Here is a 19,259-nt window from a genome sequence, read left to right on the forward strand (position 1 = left end):
ATAGGTCTACCAGAAAGCGTTTTACATCTTAAATTAAATTATTAGGGTTTATACAACTGATAATTGGGGTTGGAATATGAATAAAACAAAGGGTGATAATCAGGAGAAGAAGAGTCCATGTAACTAGTAGTAATTTCAAGACACAAACCGGAAATTTGGAAACAGTTGGAATAGTCCTGCTTAATTTTGTACAGACATTACCTTTTGGAATGATGTATAAAACCAGATTTTGTAGCGCAATATATCTCTCAATCCTATTACAGTTACTACTTTCCGGTATTGCAATACACACAGACAGCACAAAGTTGCCATGGGGAAAAGTTGGTAAAGTAAAAAATAAGAAAAGCTTTATTCATGATAAAACCCTCTTTAATGTGATCAATTATGGCATCGACTAAGGTTTGTAAAGTGTCACTTTCCAAAAAATGTTTCTTTGGTACCGCAACAGAAGTAAATTTGTTAGATCCCTTGTCTTCATGCACATTCCCGGAAAGAATTTTCGCCATATTCAATTACATTTCTTTTTGTCTGTTAAAGAGAAAATATGCGCATTTTTTAAAATAATGATTATCACAATTACATAGTATTTAATATCATTGACAATGGAATTATATTCAACCTAAATTGTATGGGTGGATTTGGAAAATGTTTTCAATTGAAATATAATTGAATTTTAAAATATACTAAAACGTAACCTAGGAAACCATAATTCAAGCAGAAAAATAAAATCCCAGGATAAAGACCTATCAAGGGTAATAGACACACATAACAAAGAACTTGAAATGACCAAATTAACATTAGAATACTTTTAGTTTCGTATCATTACTTCCTGTCTGTAGATGATCCTTCTTTTTCCGTTGCAATATTGTTGTAAAATGATACATTTGGATTTGTGCAAATACAGTAGTCACAACTATGTACATTTGTAAAATAAACTTAATATGCATATGCTAAAATATGTTTCACATATGTAAACTCGAAATATGCCATGCATATAAGATTGATATATGCTATGATTCGAAACACAATTTAGTCTATTCATTTCCATCTTATATGCGTTAAATATGATATACACATAAAACGCAAAATGTATGTAAATTTCTGTAAGAACCAGACAAAATGGGTAAAATCAGAAATATGCATGTCAAAACCCCATCGATACACTTGATAATCAAGGAAGATTTCTCTATTTAAAAAAAAAAAAAAAAAAAAAAAAAAAAAAAAAAAAAAAAAAAATTATTTGATCTCTGCATCACTGCATTTGTTCTGAAATGGCTCTAGATTGTTAGAAAAATATGATTCGTTGCCCTTGAAGTATTCATCTTCGTTGCATTTCAATTAAATTATAACTTAATTAGTGATATGGGATCATAATGCAAGTAGTCAAATTATACTATCAAAATGGTGTTTTGTTTTATACTATGTTTCACCCACTGCCTGATTCTTACATAGACTTATATATAACATTTGCAATACATATCACATGCTACATAGTGATACAAATGTAATAAATTATGATAAACACAATCCATACAATTATAGCTTGTGAACATTTACATGTATACAGGTGGAATATGCACTTTACTGAAATATTTATGATAGCGTAAATTAAAAAAAATATTGCGAAAAATTGCAACTAACTTGACATGTTTGTGATTTGAGGTCTTCTGTCAAAATCGCAAAAACCCAAAATCGCAATCCTCACTAAAATTACAAACTCGCAAAAATTAATCCGCAATATAATTTCTGAACCTACAGTTTGCAAAGCAAGCTATTGATAATGAGAATGGACATGGTGAAAGGACAACAACCCCAAAAATGAAAAAAAAAAAAAATCAGCTCAAGGCCACCGATCGATGAGGAAACACTTACATCACATGGTCTGAAACAACATTATACACAAGCATAGCGAATATATACTCGATATACTCTGGCAACATTAAAGTAAACTGAAAGTGAAAACGAAACAACATAAACAGAGGCAAAAAAATTCCTGACTTCAAACAAAAATGAAACCCATCATCCACGCCTTGCCTCCCCATAACTCTCCTGCTATTTGAGTTGTTTTGATTACATTATTTATTGTTCATTGAAGTTCCTCATAATAATTAGTATTAAATACCTAAAAATCTATTAGGTATCCTTATCATAATTTATTGTTTGCATCAATCACAACTGATTACATATACGTTACTGTAACAGTTAACTGACATATCAGCTCCATACCAGTTTAACTCATAGTCTATATATTTACCTGGATGAATATCAAGCTTTAATGATATTTCTCTTTGCATTGTAGCATCGCTATTTACAATTGCAGCACATTTCAGTACATGAATGTTGGTTAGATGTTCTGGACCCAAGGTAATGTTAACTTTCTTTTCAGTGGTGAACAACAGCGAAGTATCTCGTACGAAAACCTGAAATGTTTTTATACTATAAAGACCTAGTCAGTGTAAAACATGACATAGTTTAAATACACCACTTTGACCCATTTATTATACATGACACAGTTTAAATACACCACTTTGACCCATTTATTATACATGACATAGTTTAAATACACCACTTTGACCTACCCATTTATTATATATAGATGGAATTATAACATACTTTGTGGTTAATTACGGTTTAAGAATATAGAGTACTAGTATATAAACTAAATAAAGTGATCAAGGTAGGTACCACTCTCAAAATTCACTTTTTATATATTTTTTATTCTAAAACTTTTCCAATTTTCTTTGACCAGTTTTCCTTTTGCACACAACCTGAGCAAAAATGTCGTGGAGATAAAATAGTTTATTTTTAGAATAAAGAAGACTTCGGCCTCTTTTGAGGGAAAGATATTTTATTACTCTGGTGCGCTTTAACAAACATACATCTGCCATACTTAATATGAAATCACTGTATTGTACTGAATTTACATCTACCCCAAGATATTCAATTGCAGATCTAATAACCTCTCATCTTTAATTTTCAGCTAAAGTCAATATCTAGGATATTCCTTAATGCAATATTTTTATTCATACTTTTGATAATATATTGAATTTAGCGCTGAAACATTCCTGACTTAAAATTTTGTCTTTGACAGCTGTAGATTTATTTTATAATATGTTATTTACACTTTCATTGTAAATGGAATAGAATTTATATTTCTTTTCCCTAAGTTTGACTTGTGCTTGTGTGTTAAATACACACACACACACACACACACACACACACACACACACACACACACATATATATATATATATATATATATATATATATAATGCTTTACCTAAAATAAATATGCAGTTCAAGCTAGCAGAAATTTTCTTGAAACAAAATGCCTTTACTTCAAATTTATGGCCCAGCTAAATCTAACACCAAGAAACATAAAATGTTAAAATGTCCATTCAAATATGGAAATTGGTCACTAATTATATCTAGCTTGCACTACACTAGACCACACAATATTTGCCTTTTCAAACAAAAAATCTGTTCTGGTAAATCTGTACACTTATTTTAAAATTTGATGTTTACACTTCTGTTGTTAGCAATATACTCTGTTATCTAAGATGTAGTTATTAATTTGACATGGCATGAGAGCTTCTTTTTGTATTACTCTTTTCCGATTTACGGTTGTGCATTGCCTATAGATACAGGGTTTTCATTACTAAGTATAGAAGATGTGTTAAAGCTTAACAGCAATTAATATAGTTAATTTAAGAAAACAGAGTAGGTCCTCCCTTGAGTAATGACCTTTACCTGTAGAATTTCCTTAGGTAGTAAACTAGACAATTAATAACGAGGTTTAAACTTTCATTTCTGTCATTTAATGGGTATTGAAAGAAAGTTTCAATCTCAAGATTGAAGAAAACTGCCGATGTAATTTGTTTTGAGTATTTTTTTACTATATATATTTTGCATTAAGACTTGCAGAGGTAACTAGATACCATTGAGAAAGAATCCAACTCACTGGGCCTTGCCATGGTAAAAAATCTGTACACCAATCATGTACAACGCATGCAATTTAACACGCAAAATTCTTTACAGCCAAGACAAAAACCATATGTATGGTATTCGACACATTGTTTGGGACTGATTTACACTCATGCTAAATATTAGAAGCATACACACCAAAAGATAAAAAGAGTAACATCACAGATAAATTAATTAGATATTGAAAACACATTTCAAGGTCAAAGTTCATCAACCATGGTAGGGCCACACATCGTCTTTAGCTGATCGGTCATTATACCCAATATCAAAAGCATACACCAAATTACAACAAAAAATGTTTCAGTTCGAACACGGGCTTGTATACCTAATTAATTAATTTGACCTTCAGGACAAATATCAAGGTTAAAGTTCATCGACCATGGTACCGTCACACATCGCCTTGAGCTGATCTACTATCATGCCAAATATCAAAAGCCTACACCAAAAGACGATAAAGTTACAGCCCGGGCCCGACTTGTTGCAGATGAACAGACAGATTACTATTGGGCGTCCTTCAAATATAGGCAGAACAGTAACAATTAAGCCGACTGAAATATTCTATGCGTTTCAAGATAATATTTTTAACTTAGAGGACAGACAATGTAAGACGGGGTGCTTTTGGTCTCACCGAAGTCTCGTTAGTTCCTATTTCAACACCGTCAAGGTACATATAAATAACAGCAGCTGGATTGGATCCCAAAGTTTTACATATTGATATATAATTGCCCTTAGGCAAGGAAATTGAATGAGTGTGGTTTGATGATGTATCAAATTCACTGTCTGCCAGGGAAAGAGTCATCTTGTCAATGTTTTCTATAAAGAAAAAGTTAAGAACTATAAAAATTCGAACGTTTTTTATGTCGATACGTTTGAAATTGGCATCAATGTATTAATGTACGGTATGTAAATTGTATGATTTATATAGAAATCTTTATATTACCGCTTTTAGAATCATAGTTAAAATGTGTGTTTTTTGGTGTTTTTTTTTTTTTTTTTTTTTTTTTTTTTTTTTTTTTTTTTTGTTTCTTTGTTTCTTTGTTTGTTTTTTTTTTATCAATTGTCTTTTCGATTTATTTAAAAACTACATTGTATTTAATTGTATTAACATTGACGATCGTTCTTAGGGTAGTATTTTATGACTTATATGCTCTCGTAAAAATATGAAAATACCAACAATACTGTACGTGTAAAACAAGATAAAAATACACAACTTGAAAAATTAAACAATCAACACAGAATATGTTTTGTTCTGTAGATTTGTAATTATACAAAACATTTACATTGAAACAACTAATAAACTTTTCAATTAATTTGCAGTTTTTGATTCTGTTTATTATTTTGTACTTATTGATATTGAGTACATTATAATCGTTTTGATTTCGTTTTTTGAACGCTACTTTTAAATCATCCTTCCTTATCAATTAAAAAAATGAGTATCATATTAGTTAAAAGTAATTTAACAGCTTTTAAATAAGTTTTGTTTTATGAAAAAATAAATTAAAGTGTTCTACTTCTGTACTGTGGTACATTTTTGGTCTTATATTTACAAACTCCGACACGATTCACGTGTCAGCTAAATTCTTCCCAGATGGATATAATGAATAATTAAATAGAAGTCTTTATAAAAATCAGACGGGAGGTGATTCATGCATGTTAAAAACCCACCAACTTTACTACTGATTTCCTATTCAGATACAGTTACATACCACATAATCAATCTTTAAGAGTTGCGCTTTTGAGATAAGATTTAAATAGATCGTACATGAAATTAGCACACTGCTAGAGTTATCGTTCTTCTTGATTTGCTTCGATTTGGTGTGACATGAATGTATGATTTTCTTAAGTGCAGATCTGTATACCGAGGAAACTTATGTTACAAAAAAATATAGCATCTGAAGACAAAAAATAACATTGTTTGGTGGGTTTTTCTACACCATGAATTCCCGCAGGCAGTGTCTGAATTTTATGTGGACTAGTACTTAAATCATACCAAAGATTTAAAAAGGTATTTGAGATGTATAATAAAAGTGATTCCACTCGTTTTCAATTTGCCATAACACTCACTGAAAACAATCAAGTCAGTTTGATCTGCTATTACATTTTCTTGATCAAGTACAAAGGCACATCTATAAATGCCGTCATCAGCATACTTTACACCTGCAAAAGATAAACATTCGAATCTGATATATATCCGAAGAACTTTGACTTTGTCTTTTGCCCGTATACAGTAGAATTGTAATATTTATTATTTTTTTTTATTTAAAGATTACTATCACATCACATTGGCCTTTATTTATTTTGGTAAACATTTTGTAATGACTAACGCAAACTTATTCGTTTAAAATGTCAGTGGTGAAAAAATCGTACTCCTTTTCCAATTAGTTTTTGAAGGAAGACAAATTCTGTTTACTTCAGTTAAGGGATGAGGTTACTGCGCAGTAGTGGAAAAGTTTTATGATGAAATCTCGAATTATTGCTGAGATTGTCAAATTTTATTTAACTCCTTACAAATCAAAATCCTACTTACAGATGCATCGTTTAATCTTACCATTCGAAAAGCTCAGTTTGACGACGGTTTGGCTACTTGTTGTTGACAAATTAATGACATATCTATCTTTTAGCTGTGAAACTACAGTATCGTCCTCTGAGATCCCTTTAATTGACCCATCACGTCCAATTTTTTGCCATCGAATATTTGTATTGGTTCCAGATACTCTACATGAGAGTGTTGGCTGATCTCCCTCTTTAATTTTGAGTTGTTTGCTGTCGACACTTACAGAAATAAACTGTGCTGAAATGTCTTAAATAAAATGCAGTTCTTAATCGAAATATAATAGAAAGTTCCAGTAAGAAGATTTTTAAAATAAAACATTATTATTTAGACAAGCAAAACTTGGTACAGAATTTAAAAAAAAAAACCTTCTAAACTTAGTCGCCATCACTTTTACAGTCCTCAGTAAAAATACCCCTTCGGATATCAGATTTCTAATCGCCGAACATATAATAGACATATTGCAAACTTCCTCGCAAGCAATTAATGATATAATTAAATCATACTTTCAGGTTATCGTCAAGACCGTTCAACAGACGTATTGAAACAAAACAGTTCTCTGCTAGGATAAAATCCTTGTTTTAATTGGTTAATTGGATACACGAATCAAGAGAACGGTACATATTTCTTCGAGTTTAAACTAGTTGTGTATTCACAATTGTTGGTAGTTTTGATGGAGTGCAATACAAACACAGCAGTTATTGAAAGAAATGAACTTACCATTTACAATTTTATTATATCCTCTCCAATCTTCTGTGCTTCTCAGAAAACTAACCTTTTGCTATAGATAACTCCCTATTGCTCATTGTACCCATTCAGCATTTTTGTCATTATGTCATTTCATAACGAACGTATATTCTATATCTTTTGAAAATCTTCAACATTAAGGCCATTGATTTAATTGAATGAAATGGAATTTTGAAATGAATATATGCTTTTAGAACCGCATTTCCTATTCGCCCAATAACATGTTTCTGTTCCCATATCTTAATTAACCGTATTTTCTTTGAATGGACAACACATTTATACTTATTTGCAAATCTGTGCCGGCCGATGATTCGTGCATGACAGGTTTCAGTGTTAACATACCAGGGAAAACACTTATTATTGTATTCAGGACGAAAGGTTCCGAATGATGTTTTACTTCGGATTCAGACCTCGTTTTATGACTCAAACTGATTTCAAAAGGCCATTGGTTTGACTAAGGTTTTTTTGATTGATATAGTTGTAAATCGACAAAGGTTACCAATGTTTGCCGAAAAAAGAAAAAAAGGTATATAAAATTTGAGGAAACAGTTTTGTATAATATTATACGATTGGTCTGCATAAAACGTTAACAGTTACGTATTTTATGATGTTTACTTAACTAATTTAGTTCCTGTTAAACGTATGCTTAATGTCAAAGAGTAATCAAGGAAACCAAGGTTACAGCGGTAATCAAAAGAATGTAATCTAGGGACAAAGACCAGACATGGAAAAGAGACATAAACAACAAAGAACATAAAATAACTAAAATCATACATACAAAGTAACAAAAGCAAACTCGACTCCACTAAAAACTGGGAGCATGGACCAAGTGCAGGGTAAGCGTCCTCTGCTTTTCTAGAAACACCCGCCGAGTGAATTTAGGCACATAAAAATGTGGTATACCAATTTCACATTTGTTTTGTGAAATGCGTCATGTTTTTTCCCAATTTTTAAATGGTTATTACGTTCGGGTGACGTAGCAACCAAAGCATAAAAATTTCTTATTTTCTTTCAAACAATTGTTCATAACATAGCATAAAAAATTTTCTATTTTCGTTAATTTCACTTAAAATATATACTATACCTTTAAAGTTATCGAATAGTAGTGTTAAAAGTACTATCATTACAACCATTTTGAACATTTATTATGAATTCCGTTGAATAAATTTCAAACTAAAAGATCCAACTGCGTGTTCAAATCTTAAAATGATAAGACTGAGAACAAAATAGAAAAGGAAAGCTGTTATTGATGGGCTTACTTTATAATAATAAAAAAAACCTATTAGTACAGGTTTAAATAAGAATCACGTAGAGGATTAATGTTTTTGTCAACATTTTTAATAGTATTTCTGACCCCGTGCAGGTCCGGGTGTCGAAAGAATAGGCCTGCAGCAGCGCTAAGCTTATCGTAAAAGGCGACTAAATAGTGCTCAGGAACCTAGCCGGGCGCTAGGCGCTCTGCCCACAGAGCAACTGGGATGTGTGCCCCATATGGTGAAATGGGGTATCCCTGGCGTGTTACATGCTGGGGTTTTCAGGCTATATTACGGAAAACCTGACTGCAAACCATAGTGGTGCGTCGTGTTGGAAAAGATGCCACGTTCCTCGCACGTTAAAGAACCATGCTGTGGTATTCGATAGGAGTAGGAACCTTTGCGCTCTGCCACAGGAGGCTAAATTACTCGACCCTGCCCATCTCCCCTTTTTGTAGTGGCAGTCGAGATTTGTCGACCCTGTTGTCCCTGTATCCCATCCCTTGTTTCATTTCATCATCATTTATGTTCATTTTATCATCCATTTCATGTTCATCGCCTGAATATAGCTGAAATATTGCTGCTCGAGCTTTAAACCCCAACAGTCAATCAATCAATCATTAATAGTATTTCTGCATCCAACATGTCTCATTGATGACTTGATATCAACTCAGTTAGCTGAGGAGGTTGGCAAAGTATAAAACAAGAAAGAAAAAGACTGATTACATAAGAAATGTAAGTCTTATTCAGTAACAGGGTGAATTCTTGAGGGAGAATCTCTTAATCTTAAAAAAGGATTGTAATGTTGGTTAGAAAGTTCAGAAGAAAACTTTATGTTGGTTATAGAAAGTTCAGAAGAAGATTTAATGTTGGTTATAGAAAGTTCACAAGAAAACTTAATGTTGATTAGAAAGTTCAGAAGAAGATTTAATGTTGGTTATAGAAAGTTCACAATAAACATTAATGTTGGTGAGAAAGTTCACAAGAAAACGTAATGTTGGTTAGAAAGTTCAGAAGAAAACTTTATGTTGGTTATAGAAAGTTCAGAAGAAGATTTAATGTTGGTTATAGAAATTTCAGAAGAAAACGTAATGTTGGTTAGAAAGTTCAGAAGAAGATTGAAGTTTGGTTATAGAAAATTCACAAGAAAACTTGATGTTGATTAGAAAGTTCAGAAGAAAACTTAATATTGGTTATAGAAAATTCCGAAGAAGATTTCATCTTGGTTTTAGAAAGTTCAGAAGAAAACTTAACGTTGGTTAGAAAGTTAAGTAGAAAACTTATTGTTGGTTATATTAAGTTCAGAAGAAAACTTAATGTTGGTTAGAAAGTTCAGAAGAAGATTGAAGTTTGGTTATAGAAAGTTCACAAGAAAACTTGATGTTGATTAGAAAGTTCAGAAGAAAACTTAATGTTCGTTAGAAAGTTCAGAAGAAAACTTAATGTTGGTTAGAAAGTTAAGTAGAAAACTTATTGTTGGTTATATAAAGTTCAGAAGAAAACGTAATGTTGGTTAGAAAGTTCAGAAGAAGATTTAAGTTGTTTAGAAAGTTCAGAAGAAGATTTAATGTTGGTTATAGAAAGTTCAGAAGAAAACTTAATGTTGGTTAGAACGTTCAGAAAAAAAACATAATGTTGGTTAGAAAGTTCAGACGAAAACTTAATGTTGGTTATAGAAAGTTCGTTTTTATATTTGCCCGCTTCTTGTGTGGACCTGTTCTTTGCATACGTTTACACACCAATCATGTACAACGCATGCAATTTAACACGCAAAATTCTTTACAGCCAAGACAAAAACCATATGTATGGTATTCGACACATTGTTTGGGACTGATTTACACTCATGCTAAATATTAGAAGCATACACACCAAAAGATAAAAAGAGTAACATCACAGATAAATTAATTAGATATTGAAAACACATTTCAAGGTCAAAGTTCATCAACCATGGTAGGGCCACACATCGTCTTTAGCTGATCGGTCATTATACCCAATATCAAAAGCATACACCAAATTACAACAAAAAATGTTTCAGTTCGAACACGGGCTTGTATACCTAATTAATTAATTTGACCTTCAGGACAAATATCAAGGTTAAAGTTCATCGACCATGGTACCGTCACACATCGCCTTGAGCTGATCTACTATCATGCCAAATATCAAAAGCCTACACCAAAAGACGATAAAGTTACAGCCCGGGCCCGACTTGTTGCAGATGAACAGACAGATTACTATTGGGCGTCCTTCAAATATAGGCAGAACAGTAACAATTAAGCCGACTGAAATATTCTATGCGTTTCAAGATAATATTTTTAACTTAGAGGACAGACAATGTAAGACGGGGTGCTTTTGGTCTCACCGAAGTCTCGTTAGTTCCTATTTCAACACCGTCAAGGTACATATAAATAACAGCAGCTGGATTGGATCCCAAAGTTTTACATATTGATATATAATTGCCCTTAGGCAAGGAAATTGAATGAGTGTGGTTTGATGATGTATCAAATTCACTGTCTGCCAGGGAAAGAGTCATCTTGTCAATGTTTTCTATAAAGAAAAAGTTAAGAACTATAAAAATTCGAACGTTTTTTATGTCGATACGTTTGAAATTGGCATCAATGTATTAATGTACGGTATGTAAATTGTATGATTTATATAGAAATCTTTATATTACCGCTTTTAGAATCATAGTTAAAATGTGTGTTTTTTGGTGTTTTTTTTTTTTTTTTTTTTTTTTTTTTTTTTTTTTTTTTTTTTTTTTTGTTTCTTTGTTTGTTTTTTTTTTATCAATTGTCTTTTCGATTTATTTAAAAACTACATTGTATTTAATTGTATTAACATTGACGATCGTTCTTAGGGTAGTATTTTATGACTTATATGCTCTCGTAAAAATATGAAAATACCAACAATACTGTACGTGTAAAACAAGATAAAAATACACAACTTGAAAAATTAAACAATCAACACAGAATATGTTTTGTTCTGTAGATTTGTAATTATACAAAACATTTACATTGAAACAACTAATAAACTTTTCAATTAATTTGCAGTTTTTGATTCTGTTTATTATTTTGTACTTATTGATATTGAGTACATTATAATCGTTTTGATTTCGTTTTTTGAACGCTACTTTTAAATCATCCTTCCTTATCAATTAAAAAAATGAGTATCATATTAGTTAAAAGTAATTTAACAGCTTTTAAATAAGTTTTGTTTTATGAAAAAATAAATTAAAGTGTTCTACTTCTGTACTGTGGTACATTTTTGGTCTTATATTTACAAACTCCGACACGATTCACGTGTCAGCTAAATTCTTCCCAGATGGATATAATGAATAATTAAATAGAAGTCTTTATAAAAATCAGACGGGAGGTGATTCATGCATGTTAAAAACCCACCAACTTTACTACTGATTTCCTATTCAGATACAGTTACATACCACATAATCAATCTTTAAGAGTTGCGCTTTTGAGATAAGATTTAAATAGATCGTACATGAAATTAGCACACTGCTAGAGTTATCGTTCTTCTTGATTTGCTTCGATTTGGTGTGACATGAATGTATGATTTTCTTAAGTGCAGATCTGTATACCGAGGAAACTTATGTTACAAAAAAATATAGCATCTGAAGACAAAAAATAACATTGTTTGGTGGGTTTTTCTACACCATGAATTCCCGCAGGCAGTGTCTGAATTTTATGTGGACTAGTACTTAAATCATACCAAAGATTTAAAAAGGTATTTGAGATGTATAATAAAAGTGATTCCACTCGTTTTCAATTTGCCATAACACTCACTGAAAACAATCAAGTCAGTTTGATCTGCTATTACATTTTCTTGATCAAGTACAAAGGCACATCTATAAATGCCGTCATCAGCATACTTTACACCTGCAAAAGATAAACATTCGAATCTGATATATATCCGAAGAACTTTGACTTTGTCTTTTGCCCGTATACAGTAGAATTGTAATATTTATTATTTTTTTTTATTTAAAGATTACTATCACATCACATTGGCCTTTATTTATTTTGGTAAACATTTTGTAATGACTAACGCAAACTTATTCGTTTAAAATGTCAGTGGTGAAAAAATCGTACTCCTTTTCCAATTAGTTTTTGAAGGAAGACAAATTCTGTTTACTTCAGTTAAGGGATGAGGTTACTGCGCAGTAGTGGAAAAGTTTTATGATGAAATCTCGAATTATTGCTGAGATTGTCAAATTTTATTTAACTCCTTACAAATCAAAATCCTACTTACAGATGCATCGTTTAATCTTACCATTCGAAAAGCTCAGTTTGACGACGGTTTGGCTACTTGTTGTTGACAAATTAATGACATATCTATCTTTTAGCTGTGAAACTACAGTATCGTCCTCTGAGATCCCTTTAATTGACCCATCACGTCCAATTTTTTGCCATCGAATATTTGTATTGGTTCCAGATACTCTACATGAGAGTGTTGGCTGATCTCCCTCTTTAATTTTGAGTTGTTTGCTGTCGACACTTACAGAAATAAACTGTGCTGAAATGTCTTAAATAAAATGCAGTTCTTAATCGAAATATAATAGAAAGTTCCAGTAAGAAGATTTTTAAAATAAAACATTATTATTTAGACAAGCAAAACTTGGTACAGAATTTAAAAAAAAAAACCTTCTAAACTTAGTCGCCATCACTTTTACAGTCCTCAGTAAAAATACCCCTTCGGATATCAGATTTCTAATCGCCGAACATATAATAGACATATTGCAAACTTCCTCGCAAGCAATTAATGATATAATTAAATCATACTTTCAGGTTATCGTCAAGACCGTTCAACAGACGTATTGAAACAAAACAGTTCTCTGCTAGGATAAAATCCTTGTTTTAATTGGTTAATTGGATACACGAATCAAGAGAACGGTACATATTTCTTCGAGTTTAAACTAGTTGTGTATTCACAATTGTTGGTAGTTTTGATGGAGTGCAATACAAACACAGCAGTTATTGAAAGAAATGAACTTACCATTTACAATTTTATTATATCCTCTCCAATCTTCTGTGCTTCTCAGAAAACTAACCTTTTGCTATAGATAACTCCCTATTGCTCATTGTACCCATTCAGCATTTTTGTCATTATGTCATTTCATAACGAACGTATATTCTATATCTTTTGAAAATCTTCAACATTAAGGCCATTGATTTAATTGAATGAAATGGAATTTTGAAATGAATATATGCTTTTAGAACCGCATTTCCTATTCGCCCAATAACATGTTTCTGTTCCCATATCTTAATTAACCGTATTTTCTTTGAATGGACAACACATTTATACTTATTTGCAAATCTGTGCCGGCCGATGATTCGTGCATGACAGGTTTCAGTGTTAACATACCAGGGAAAACACTTATTATTGTATTCAGGACGAAAGGTTCCGAATGATGTTTTACTTCGGATTCAGACCTCGTTTTATGACTCAAACTGATTTCAAAAGGCCATTGGTTTGACTAAGGTTTTTTTGATTGATATAGTTGTAAATCGACAAAGGTTACCAATGTTTGCCGAAAAAAGAAAAAAAGGTATATAAAATTTGAGGAAACAGTTTTGTATAATATTATACGATTGGTCTGCATAAAACGTTAACAGTTACGTATTTTATGATGTTTACTTAACTAATTTAGTTCCTGTTAAACGTATGCTTAATGTCAAAGAGTAATCAAGGAAACCAAGGTTACAGCGGTAATCAAAAGAATGTAATCTAGGGACAAAGACCAGACATGGAAAAGAGACATAAACAACAAAGAACATAAAATAACTAAAATCATACATACAAAGTAACAAAAGCAAACTCGACTCCACTAAAAACTGGGAGCATGGACCAAGTGCAGGGTAAGCGTCCTCTGCTTTTCTAGAAACACCCGCCGAGTGAATTTAGGCACATAAAAATGTGGTATACCAATTTCACATTTGTTTTGTGAAATGCGTCATGTTTTTTCCCAATTTTTAAATGGTTATTACGTTCGGGTGACGTAGCAACCAAAGCATAAAAATTTCTTATTTTCTTTCAAACAATTGTTCATAACATAGCATAAAAAATTTTCTATTTTCGTTAATTTCACTTAAAATATATACTATACCTTTAAAGTTATCGAATAGTAGTGTTAAAAGTACTATCATTACAACCATTTTGAACATTTATTATGAATTCCGTTGAATAAATTTCAAACTAAAAGATCCAACTGCGTGTTCAAATCTTAAAATGATAAGACTGAGAACAAAATAGAAAAGGAAAGCTGTTATTGATGGGCTTACTTTATAATAATAAAAAAAACCTATTAGTACAGGTTTAAATAAGAATCACGTAGAGGATTAATGTTTTTGTCAACATTTTTAATAGTATTTCTGACCCCGTGCAGGTCCGGGTGTCGAAAGAATAGGCCTGCAGCAGCGCTAAGCTTATCGTAAAAGGCGACTAAATAGTGCTCAGGAACCTAGCCGGGCGCTAGGCGCTCTGCCCACAGAGCAACTGGGATGTGTGCCCCATATGGTGAAATGGGGTATCCCTGGCGTGTTACATGCTGGGGTTTTCAGGCTATATTACGGAAAACCTGACTGCAAACCATAGTGGTGCGTCGTGTTGGAAAAGATGCCACGTTCCTCGCACGTTAAAGAACCATGCTGTGGTATTCGATAGGAGTAGGAACCTTTGCGCTCTGCCACAGGAGGCTAAATTACTCGACCCTGCCCATCTCCCCTTTTTGTAGTGGCAGTCGAGATTTGTCGACCCTGTTGTCCCTGTATCCCATCCCTTGTTTCATTTCATCATCATTTATGTTCATTTTATCATCCATTTCATGTTCATCGCCTGAATATAGCTGAAATATTGCTGCTCGAGCTTTAAACCCCAACAGTCAATCAATCAATCATTAATAGTATTTCTGCATCCAACATGTCTCATTGATGACTTGATATCAACTCAGTTAGCTGAGGAGGTTGGCAAAGTATAAAACAAGAAAGAAAAAGACTGATTACATAAGAAATGTAAGTCTTATTCAGTAACAGGGTGAATTCTTGAGGGAGAATCTCTTAATCTTAAAAAAGGATTGTAATGTTGGTTAGAAAGTTCAGAAGAAAACTTTATGTTGGTTATAGAAAGTTCAGAAGAAGATTTAATGTTGGTTATAGAAAGTTCACAAGAAAACTTAATGTTGATTAGAAAGTTCAGAAGAAGATTTAATGTTGGTTATAGAAAGTTCACAATAAACATTAATGTTGGTGAGAAAGTTCACAAGAAAATGTAATGTTGGTTAGAAAGTTCAGAAGAAAACTTTATGTTGGTTATAGAAAGTTCAGAAGAAGATTTAATGTTGGTTATAGAAATTTCAGAAGAAAACGTAATGTTGGTTAGAAAGTTCAGAAGAAGATTGAAGTTTGGTTATAGAAAATTCACAAGAAAACTTGATGTTGATTAGAAAGTTCAGAAGAAAACTTAATATTGGTTATAGAAAATTCCGAAGAAGATTTCATCTTGGTTTTAGAAAGTTCAGAAGAAAACTTAACGTTGGTTAGAAAGTTAAGTAGAAAACTTATTGTTGGTTATATTAAGTTCAGAAGAAAACTTAATGTTGGTTAGAAAGTTCAGAAGAAGATTGAAGTTTGGTTATAGAAAGTTCACAAGAAAACTTGATGTTGATTAGAAAGTTCAGAAGAAAACTTAATGTTCGTTAGAAAGTTCAGAAGAAAACTTAATGTTGGTTAGAAAGTTAAGTAGAAAACTTATTGTTGGTTATATAAAGTTCAGAAGAAAACGTAATGTTGGTTAGAAAGTTCAGAAGAAGATTTAAGTTGTTTAGAAAGTTCAGAAGAAGATTTAATGTTGGTTATAGAAAGTTCAGAAGAAAACTTAATGTTGGTTAGAACGTTCAGAAAAAAAACATAATGTTGGTTAGAAAGTTCAGACGAAAACTTAATGTTGGTTATAGAAAGTTCGTTTTTATATTTGCCCGCTTCTTGTGTGGACCTGTTCTTTGCATACGTTTACACTTCCTTTACGTCCTTTGGTAACCAGCCATTCTGTTTTTATCCCAAATGTTACAATTGTTACATTGATTTGTTTCACTCAAGTGTTATAACGAGTAGGTCATTCTAACAAAATAAAGCGGCAAACTAAAGGAAAAAGGAAAAAGTCGTTGTGCAAGGACGAATTCTCGACAGAATATATGACAAAATTGAACATTCCATGGAGAGAATTTGAGGTTTTCACCACCGATAATCTTTATACTAATGTTATATATAAATTTGAGCCACATGTTCTTTAATCCACAGCAATGGACAGAAAAAAATGTTAAATATTTCCACCATTGTTTAACAATGTAGATTAACAAATATAACAAATTTAACTGGGGCTGCTCCTGAAGAAAAAAAAATGCTCTTCCGAAATTTTTTATCTAATTCAACGTAAAATCCAGGGCCCCCTATCGAAAAGGAGTGGTCTGTGCCTTACTGAGAGACATTCATGGTGTGTTTGTTTCTTTTTTTGATAATCAAATCAATTGTTAGAACTGTCATTTGGTCGCTCCCTCCCAGAGACTCGAAGTCGTACCGCTGTGACATCTATTAAGTCTAATAATAAACACACACACACACACACACACAGACATATATATATACAACGTCTCAGAATGTGACGATTCTATTCGCTACACTGCTCCATCGGATCAAATTGATACAGGGAAGATAACGTAAACTTATAGAAGGGCCTGAAAAGTTCCCAACGATGTTAGAACAGTCAAATTTGCGAAGCAAATTTTTGTCGTTCCCTCCGCGGGACTCGAACTCATACCGCTGTGACATCTATGGCAACACCGCCTGCAAATTGATACAGGGAAGATAACGTAAACTTATAGAAGGGCCTGAAAAGTTCCCAACGATGTTAGAACAGTCAAATTTGCGAAGCAAATTTTTGTCGTTCCCTCCGCGGGACTCGAACTCATACCGCTGTGACATCTATGGCAACACCGCCTGCACTAAGTCCAGCGCCCTAGACCACTCGGCCAGCTAGGCTATATAAAATATAGCTTTCGCTGGCCGGGTGATTCCTCCTCGTAGGAAAATCAATATTAAACAACGTCTGAGAATGTGACGACTCTATTCGCTACACTACTACATCGGATCAAATCAATATAGGGAAGGTAATGTTAACTTATAGAAAGGTCTGAAAAAATCCCAACGATGTTAGAACTGTCATTTGGTCGCTCCCTCCCCGAGACTCGAACTTGTACCGCTGTGACATCTATGGCAACACCGCCTGTACTAAGTCTGGCGACGTAGATCACTTGGCCAGCTAGGCTATATATAAATATAGCTTTCGCTGGCTGGGTGATTCATCTTCGTAGGATTAATCCATGTTAAAGAAAGTTCACAAGATGATTTAATGTTAGTTAGAAAGCTCACAAGAAGATTGAATGTTGGTTATAGAAAGTTCAGAATACGATGTAATGTTGTTTAGAAAGTTCACAAGAAGATTGAATGTTGGTTATAGAAAGTACAGAATACGATGTAATGTTGTTTAGAAAGTTCACAAGAAGATTGAATGAAGGTTATAGTAAGTTCATTTTTATATTTGCCCGCTTATTGTTTGGACCTGTTCTTTGCATACGTTTACATTTCCTTTATGTCCTATAGTAACCAGCCATTCTGTTTTTATCCCAAATGTTACAACTGTTACATTGATTTGTTTCACTAAAGTGTTATGATCAGTAGGTCATTCTAACAAAGTAAAGCGGCAAACTAGAGGAAAAAAGGAAAATGTCATTGTTGAAGGGCGAGTTCTGGACAGAAGATATGAGAAAATTGAACATTCCATGGAGAGAATTTGAAGTTTTCAGCTCCGATAATTTTTATACTGATGTTATATATAAATTTGAGCCAAACGTACATTAATCCACAGCAATGGACAGAAAAAAATTGTGAAATATTTCCACAATTGTTTAACAATGTAGAATAACAAATAAAAACATTACCTGCGGCTGCTGCTGAAGAAAAAAAATTGCCCTTCCGAAATTTGTTGTTCTAATTCAACGTAAAATCCAAGGCCTCGTATCGAAAAGGAAATGGTCTGTGCCTTATTGAGAGACATTCGTGGTGAATTTGTTTCTTTGTTTGATAGAAATATGGTTGAATATGGTAATTTTAAACATGGTGCTGATAAAACAAATCTGCATGTAAAATATTATTAATAACAAACATCTGAAATCGCGAAAATTCTCGTTGGTCACATGACAACACGAAATCTGAAAACATTTCGAATTTTGCAAAATGCCAAAGTTATAAAGTTCATAGTAGTAATTCTAAATGGTTGTGATATCAGTATCTAACCAATTATGTTCTTTTGACCTAATTTTTGTGCTCTTGATTCCGAAATATGTAGACTTGATATGAATTCCATACACTTGATTCGAATTTAAAACTATTTTGTTCGAATGGTATGAGGGTAGTGGCAGTAAAATATGCGATTGTGCAAAGTAATTCGATGAAGCTATTTACCGCCGTTCATATTTCCTCATACTTGAAAGCATTCTTTAAATATTAATACAATCGAATAATGAAGTGCATTATGCCATCAAAACATTTATAATCTACTAAATCTGCATATGAAATTCTCGGAAACAAACTTCTAGTTCTACTTGCAGTGAACATGAGTGTCATGCGTACAGGAACATTAGCCTGAAACATATCTTTCAGAATTAT

At 32.5% G+C, this 19,259-nt stretch overlaps 2 protein-coding genes across 2 annotated transcripts; both read right to left on the reverse strand.

Annotated features, from left to right (window-relative positions):
* Nucleotides 1-369: 369 nt before the first annotated feature.
* Nucleotides 370-8,495, reverse strand: LOC148602983 (uncharacterized). The gene is made up of 6 exons (XM_088553341.1): nt 8,367-8,495; nt 6,533-6,784; nt 6,049-6,141; nt 4,613-4,797; nt 2,255-2,420; nt 370-528 (listed from the first exon to the last, which is right to left on the reverse strand). The coding sequence occupies exons 1-6, from the start codon at nt 8,422-8,424 to the stop codon at nt 509-511; spliced, it is 774 nt and encodes a 257-aa protein (XP_088409467.1). The 5' UTR covers nt 8,425-8,495; the 3' UTR covers nt 370-508.
* A 2,332-nt stretch (nt 8,496-10,827) lies between these two features.
* LOC148602984 (uncharacterized) lies at nt 10,828-14,776 on the reverse strand. The gene is made up of 4 exons (XM_088553342.1): nt 14,648-14,776; nt 12,814-13,065; nt 12,330-12,422; nt 10,828-11,079 (listed from the first exon to the last, which is right to left on the reverse strand). Exons 1-4 carry the CDS (start codon nt 14,703-14,705, stop codon nt 10,853-10,855), a joined length of 630 nt encoding a protein of 209 aa, XP_088409468.1. The 5' UTR covers nt 14,706-14,776; the 3' UTR covers nt 10,828-10,852.
* Between the last annotated feature and the right edge of the window lie 4,483 nt (nt 14,777-19,259).

The sequence above is a fragment of the Perna viridis genome, chromosome 11 (genome assembly GCF_037379345.1).
Source record: "Perna viridis isolate PV_CMFRI_1.1 ecotype Kerala chromosome 11, ASM3737934v1, whole genome shotgun sequence".
NCBI classification, from domain to species: domain Eukaryota; kingdom Metazoa; phylum Mollusca; class Bivalvia; order Mytilida; family Mytilidae; genus Perna; species Perna viridis.